Source organism: Hemiscyllium ocellatum, chromosome 13 (genome assembly GCF_020745735.1).
Source record: "Hemiscyllium ocellatum isolate sHemOce1 chromosome 13, sHemOce1.pat.X.cur, whole genome shotgun sequence".
Taxonomy (NCBI): domain Eukaryota; kingdom Metazoa; phylum Chordata; class Chondrichthyes; order Orectolobiformes; family Hemiscylliidae; genus Hemiscyllium; species Hemiscyllium ocellatum.
Genome location: NC_083413.1, coordinates 27963020 through 27971263, shown reverse-complemented (window position 1 = coordinate 27971263; position 8244 = coordinate 27963020). Strand labels below are relative to the sequence as shown.

General features: G+C 41.2%; 1 protein-coding gene across 1 annotated transcript in view; it reads left to right on the top strand.

Annotated features, from left to right (window-relative positions):
• Positions 1-3748: 3748 nt before the first annotated feature.
• LOC132821718 (very long-chain specific acyl-CoA dehydrogenase, mitochondrial-like) overlaps positions 3749-8244 on the top strand; it is a 56215-nt gene continuing 51719 nt past the window's right edge. The window contains exons 1-3 of the mRNA XM_060834425.1: positions 3749-3791; positions 7411-7475; positions 7897-8031. Of these exons, the coding sequence (XP_060690408.1) occupies positions 3749-3791; positions 7411-7475; positions 7897-8031 (243 nt within the window). The remainder of the gene's footprint in view (positions 3792-7410; positions 7476-7896; positions 8032-8244) is intronic.

Genomic DNA, 8244 nt, shown 5'->3' with positions numbered 1-8244 from the left:
CACCTAACATGCATGTCTTTGGTCTGTGGGAAGAATCTGGAGCAGCCAGCGGAAACCCATGCAGACACACGGAGAATGTGCAAACTCGACATGGGACAGTCACGCAAGGCTGGAACCAAACCTGGGTCCCTGATGCTGTGACACAGCAATGCTAACCAGGGAGCCACTATGCCACCCAGAAGTCTACTGAATAAGTTATCTCAGTTCGCCACTTTACATATGTCGCTGTGAATGTGCTTGGATTTCCAGAAGGCATTTGGTAAGGTACCATTTCAAAATTTATTTTGGAAAATCATGGCTCATGATTACAGAGCAGAATAGATTTAAATTGGCAGGCTGGCAGAAAAAAGACAGTACCCGTCAAAGGGTCTTTCCCAGATTGGCAGGATGTGATGAACAGAGTCCATCTGTGCTAAGGCCTCAACACTTTACAATTTACGTCAATGGCTTAGGTAAAGAGAATGAAAAGATGATAGCTAAATTTGCAAATAACACAATGACAGGGATGAAAGTATGTTGTGAAGAAGGCATAAGGTGTTTGCAGATGGATATAGCTAGATTAAGTGAAAGGGCAAAAATCTGGCAGATGGAGTGACGTGTGAGTTTGACATGTGAAATTATTCACTTTGGCAGGAAGAATAAAAAAAAACAGAGCATGACTTAAACAGAGAATGACTGGAATTCTGAGGTACACAGCAATCTTGGTGTTTTAGCCTGACAGCATGAGTCACAAAATGTTAGAATCCAGATACATCACATAATCAAGAAGGTTAATAATGCTCTCCTTTAAAATGAGAGGAAATTAATATGAAACTAAAGATGTTGTGCTTTAGTTATAAAAGACATGGCAAGGCCACATCCGGAATACCTTATGCAGTTTTGGTCTCATAAAGAAGGATCTAAATGTTTTGTAGAATATATTGTAGAATCCCTACAGTGTGGATGGAAGTCATTTGGCCCATTGAGTCTACACTGACCTTCTGAAAAGCATCCGACACCCCCCAAGCCTGTCCCTGTAACCCCCATTTACATGGCTAACCCATTTAGCCTACATATACCTGGACACTATGGGGCAATTTAGTATACTAGGTAGATAGCTAATCTGCCAGTTTTCTTATGAAGATAGGTTGAACAGCCTGCAGTTGTTTCTACTTGAGTACAAAAGAGTGTATGGTGACTTGATTGAAATATAAAAAGATCCTGAATAGCCTTGAAGATATGGATGTGAAAAGGATGTTTCCTCTGGTTTCTTAGTCCGCAACCAAGGGGCATTGTTAGAGGTGGCCCTGTTAGAACAGTGATGGAGATGTTTCTTTCCCTTAGCTTCACACAGTTATACAGTACAGAAACAGACCCTTTGGTCCAACTCATCCACACCAATCAGATACCCTAAATTAATGTAGTCCCATTTGCCAACATTTGGCCCATATCCCTCTAAACCTTTTCTATTCATGTAACCATCCAGATATCTTTGAAACGTTGTAATGTACCAGCCCCCACCAGTTCCAGAGATTTATGTGACTTTGGAACCTCCTTCCTCAGAATGCAAAAGAAGGAGACCAATGGATCCTTTTAAGATCGACAATGATAGATTCCTGTAAGGCAGGGAGATCAAATCAAAGGTTATTGGGAGTAGATGTGAAGGTGGAATTTGAGAAACAAAGAGGTAGCCATGATCTTATTGAATGGTGGAGCAGGTTCCAGGAGTCAATTGACTTCTATCTGCTCTTTTTTAAAAAAAATGTTTTTCTTTACAAAATTTGAAAGTTGCAGAAACATTAAAATATAGCATTATAACATCAAAAACAACAACAAACCAACTACTATACTTCTCCACAAAAGAAATCAAAACTACACTTATTACAAATCAATAAATAAATAAATAATGCCACTCAGTGTAACAAGACCATAGCTTTCAACCTTCAAGAGCATCAATTATTAAATCCACATTCATTTGAAATTCTTCATCTCGTGGCTTTAGGTTTATCAGACTAAGCCATCATACCAAGACTAAAAGCCCTAATCAAATGGCGGACAGATCTGCTTCCAAGTAATTCAGAAAGGGCTGCCACGTCTTGTAAAAGTTGTCCATTTTCTGGTGCACCCATATTTGTAAGAAAGTCTAAAGGAATATATTCTACAATTAATTTATGCCACTTCGATAGACCCAGGGGGTTCTCAGACACCGAACACATCAGAATGTTCTTCCTCGCACAAAAAATGGGAATGTTAAAAAGCTTTTTCCCATGAACATCTAAGTGAGGTAAATTTGGCAGACCCAGGAGCAAAGAGACTGGGTCCATCTTGACTTTGATCGCCAAGACTCTCTCTATTACTCCTATCACAGTGCTCCAATACACACGTGAGCCTGTGGCAGGGCCACAGAAAATGAGTGTGGGTAGTCATATTTACTTTATATTTGGGACATATTGAAGATGCTCCCTGCTTAAATTTCACAAGATGATCTGTGGCCAGGTGAGCGCTATGAAGAATATTTAACTGCATAGCATGGTCCTATTAAATATTGAAATCCTCTTCACATCAAAAATGTCCTTCCATGTTTGTGAAGTAATCTCAACTCCTAACTCTCTCTCCCAGACCTCACCCAAGGAACCTCCCTCCCACAAATGATAAAGAGTACTCACTGAAAGAATGCTCCTAGCCTGAAGCACCCTCTTTTCCATATCAGATCTACAACCCTCAGTCAAAAGCAAAATCTCCTTTCAGATAAAATCTCTAATCTGAGAGAAACGGAAGAAGTCTCGACTTGACAATTCATATTTCCAAGTTATTTGATCAAACGACATCATTGTTTCATCCCCAAACAGATCACCCAAACAAGAGACTCCCCTATCCACCCAAAGTTTAAACCCAGGAATTATTGTCCTTGGCTGGAAACCCGGCATGCCAACTATGGGTGTAAGAAAAGATGTTTTAGACACAATACCCTCCATCAGCCTCATTGATCTCCATGCTTTGACAATGTTAGTAACTATTGGATTACGGCAATGTTTTGCAACTGTCCTCATTTTGTCTAAAAGCAACAGGTTGATAAGAGGACACTTGGTTTGGGAGGCCTCAATGTCCAACCATGTCGACGCTGAGTCCCCACAGACTCAGTCATTTAGAAAATGTAGGAGGGAGCTCAGTTGATATCGTCTAATGTCCAGGAGGCCCATTCCCTCCAATCCCTGACACAGTTGCAATTTTGCAAGCTTAATAAGGGACCACTTATAACGCCAAAAAAAAAGAACTGAACCAGCCATTCAATTTCCAAAATGTTTGCCTAGGAAAGAACAAAGGGAGCATCTGTAAAGGGTACAATAAACAAGGAAGAACATTCATTTTGATAAGAGCGACTCGACCCCAGCCAAGATATTGGAACCTCCCCCCCCATCCATGAAGGTCTTGTTTAATCTTGTCAAACAAATGAACAAAGTTAGCCTTGAATAACTGATCAAAGCTAGGGGTAACAGAGAGGCCCAAATAAAGAAAACTTCCCTGCACCCACTTAAAGGGGAACCCATCTTCCACGCCAGGTATTCCCCTCATAGGCATAGCCTCCATCTGCCTCATTGAAAAATTGATCTTGCAACCTGAGAAAGAACCAAATAAATTAATACACTGTACCAAACAGGGCACTGAGACTACTGGGTTCGAGAGAAAAATGAGAACATCATCCGAATATACTGTAATCTTATGCACCTTCGACCCCACCTTTGGGGCAGCTATATTAGTGTCCCCACGAATGCCCTCCGCCAACGGCTCAATCACTAATGTGAAAATCAAAGGTGAAAGGGGACAGCCTTGCTGATTACCCTGACCAATGTTAAAATGATCAGATCTTATACCATTGGTGAGAACTGCCGCCAGAGGATCACTGTAAAGAAATCTGCTCCTACTTAATGTGTTTTTATGTTGTATAAACTTCTGCAAAAATCTTCAATGCAGGATAATAATTCAAGGCAGAGGAAATGGCTGAGATCTCTGAAACTTAGAGGACCTCTGTAGATTAGCTCCCTGCTGATTCTAGTGCAGGTGACGAGGCTCTGGATTGGTCATTGAGGAGCTGACAGAGATGCACAAGCAAGCAGGGGAATATCAGGCAGAGGTGTCAGAGATCATGTGCAGATTAGAACCAAGCATTGTGGAGTCTTCCTAAATCTCAGGAGTTAACAAAACAAGCATTGATGCTGCAGGAAATGAAACTGGAGAGTTAATAATATGAAGTGATCAGATGGCATAATAATTAAACAGGTATTTAGCATTGACCTTAACAATAGAGAATACAAACAACATTCTAGATTTAGCAACAAATCAAGAAATGGAAGGGAGTCAGGAACTCCTGAAGATCACAATCATGAAGAAAGTGTGCAGAGCAAATTGTTGGAGCTGTGGGCTGACTCTATTGGAGTTGTGGATGGTGGTGGGCAATTAAGCAACTTATTAGAGGGTGAAGTTCCCCAACTATCCCCAGCCTCAGTGAGGTGTTACAAACAGTTACAACACTGACATCTACCTGACAATGGGAAAATTGCCCAGGTATGTCCTATCCACAAAAAACAGGTCAAATCCAATACGGCCAATTACTGGCCCATCAGTCCACTCTCAATTGTCCATAAACTGAAGAAGTGTGTCATCAACCATTACAATTAAACAGCACCTGCTCAGATATAGTCCATTCAGTGATGCCCAGTTTGGGTTCTGCCAGGGCTACTGAACATCTGACCTTATTACAAACATGGACAAAAGAGCTGAAATCCAGAGGTGAGGTGAGAGTGACAGCCCTTGACATCATGGCCAAGTGTGGCATCAAGGAACCCTGGCAAACTGGAATCAATGGGTATCAGGGAAAACGTTTCACTGGTTAAAGTCATATCTGGCACATAGGAAATAGTTTTAGTTGTTGGAGGTCTGTCATCTCAGCTCCAGGACATCTCCGCAAGAGTTCCTCAGGATAGTGTCCTAGAACCAACCACGTTTAGCAGCTCTATCAATTACTTTCCCTCCATCATAAGATGAGAAATGTAAATGTTCACTGATGATTGCATGATGTTCAGAACCATTCATGACTTCTCAGATACTGAAGCAGTCCATGTTTAAATACAGCAAGGTCTGGACAATATCCAGGCTTGAGCTGACAAGTGGCAAGTAATATTTACACCACACAAACGCAATGTGATGACCATCTCAAATAAGAGATAATATGCCCCTTGACATTAATGATGACATTAATATCATTGATTCTCCCACTATCAACATCTTTGGTTTACCATTGACCGGAAACTCAACTGGATTTGTCATGTAAACACAGTGGCTACAAGAGCAGGTCAAAGACTTGGAAAACTGCAGCACATAACTCACCTCCTGACTCCCCAAAGCCTGTCCACCACTGACAAGACACAAGTCAGAAGTGTAACAAAATACTTTCCATCTACCCAGATAGATGCAGCTCCAACAAGACTCAAGAATCTTGACACCATTCAGGGAAAAGCAGTCTGCTTGATTAGCACAACGTCTATAAGCATCCATCTCTCTGTCACTGATTCTCAGTAGCAGCAGTGTGTATTATCTGCAAGATGTACTGCAGAAATTCATCAAAATCCTTGGACAGCATCTCCTTACCCATTACCACTTCCATCTAGAAGAACAAGAGCAGCGGATATGTAGATACACCACCACCTGGAAGTACCCCTCCAAGTTTTGACTTGGAAGTATCATCACTGTGTAAAACTCCTGACATTTCCTCTTTAAAGGTATTGTGGGTTAACCTACAGCATGTAGACTGCAGCTGTTTAAGACGGCAGCGAACACCATTTTCTCAAGGGCAACTAGGGATGGACAATAAAAATGCTGGACAGTAGCAATGTTCATGTCCCAAAAGTGCCACAAGAATCGGTGCTGGGTCCTCTACTTTTTGTCATTTACCTAAATGATTTTCAGATGAGCATAAGAGGTACAGTTAATAAGTTTGCAGATGACACCAAAATTGGAGGTGTAGTGGACAGTGACGAAGGTTACCTCAGAGTACACCAGGATCTTGATCAGATAGGCCAATGGGCTGATGAGTGGCAGATGGAGTTTCATTCAGATAAATGCGAGGTGCTGCATTTTGGGAAAGCAAATCTTAGCAAGACTTATACACTTAATGGTAAGGTCCTAGGGAGTGTTGGTGAACAAAGAGACCTTGGAGTGCAGGTTCATAGCTCCTTGAAAGTGGAGTCACAAGTAGGTAGGATAATGAAGAAAGCGTTTGGTATGCTTTCTTTTATTGGTCAGAGTATTGATTAATTACAGGAGTTGGGAGGTCATGTTATGGCTGTACAGGACATTGGTTAGGCCACGTTGAAATATTGTGTGCAATTCTGGTCTCCTTCCTATCGGAAAGATGTTGTGAAACTTGAAAGGGTTCAGAAAAGATGTACAAGGATGTTGCCAGGGTTGGAGTATTTGAGCTATAGATAGAGGCTGAAAAGGGTGGGGTGTTTTCCTGGAGCGTCAGAGGCTGAGGGGTGAACTTATAGAGGTTTACAAAATTATGAGGGGCATGGATAGGATAAATAGACAAAGTCTTTTCCCTGAAATCGGGGAGTCCAGAACTAGAGGGCATAGGTTTAGGGTGAGAGGGGCTATGGGCCGGGTGTTGGCAGGTGGGACTAGATCGAGTTGGGATATCTGGTCGGCATAGACAGGTTGGACCGAAGGGTCTGTTTCCATGCTGTACATCTCTATGACTCTATGTTTTCCATTTGAGGTCTCGACATAGTCAACCTACCCTCTGGACACATTTCAAGCCACTCATGCCTTGGGTGAAAGCCTGCCCAACAGCCAACTTCATATGGCAAGATCCGTTAAGCATGACTGATTTTCCATTTCTGTTTGCTTCCATGTGCATGATATTTCTAGGCTTAATCTTTTACAATGCATATGGCAATTATCACAATGTATCATGGTAGCCTTCATTATTTCTTGCAATCCACCTGCACAAACTTGGAACCTACAGCTGTATAATCCCCATGTCTTTAAATTTCACACGCAAAAGTTTCATGGCTGAATAACCCCACCTAAACTCCAGAGAGAGAAGAGAACTGAAGGTGACATCCTTCTGGGATGCAAGAAGTAATGGTGCAAGAAAACTATACATAGAAAAGGCAAAGCACAGAAAGAGGCCTTTCTGCCCTTCCTGTCTTCAATGACTGTCCAAAACAAACTGGAAGCCACTGCTAATAATGATCTGTTGGTGGCCAGTAATACAAACCATTATAGAATTAGTGCAATTTAAGAAAACTTCTACGTGTTCCAGCCTTTTTGAGATGTAGAGAAAATGTGAACATAAGAGGTGTAATTTTGAAATGTGATCTTTATTTGAGAATTCAATTTAAATATGCGTTCTGTTGTTCTTTCATGCAGTTCTAAATAGTGAGCAGTCACAGTTTCTTAAGGAGCTGGTGGACCCAGTCTCCAAGTTTTTCCAGGTAAGTAATATCATGCTGACTTCCTTTTTTTATCTCAGTTTGGTTACTGTGTACATTAGGATGACTGTTCTGAAGGTTTGTTATAAATAACACTGAGTTCAGAAAAAATATTCTGCTTAATTTCACTCATGTTCAGGAATTTCAATGATCGCATTTTATTTGATCCTGCTTTGTTGCTGTTTGGTTAGGAAAGTAAAACTACATTTCCATTCTTAATCTTATTCTCAAAACTCCTTTTGGAAGTGCACATCTGTGATGGTGGGTAAGGGGATCAGCACTACTGTCCCATTTCCTTAATCAAAAGCCGGTCCACACTTGTTGTCAAGATTCACGCATTTCCCACAGAAAGTATGTCATGAGAAACTGAACAGGAAACTGGGTTTCCTGATGCTGAGTTCTAATTACTGCATTTTTATTCTAGGAGGTCAACAACCCTGCTGAAAATGATAGACTGGAGAAGGTAGAGGATAAGACCATGGAAGGTTTAAAGGAAATGGGAGCTTTTGGTTTGCAGGTTCCTGTTGATCTTGGGGGTTTGGGACTCAAAAATTCTCAGGTAAGGGCCTCAGCTATTTCTGCTCTTCTCTGAAGACTAGGTTTCAGCAGGAGTTTCTATACCGACGTCTAGTTAGAATATGAGGGATGCTCAAATTAAATCCTTCAATCTCTTATCTTTAACAGGATCAGAGTAAATAAGAATAATGTTGTATTGATCATATGCAATTAACACACTGTTAATGCATAACTTGAAATTTTGGCTATAAGGATG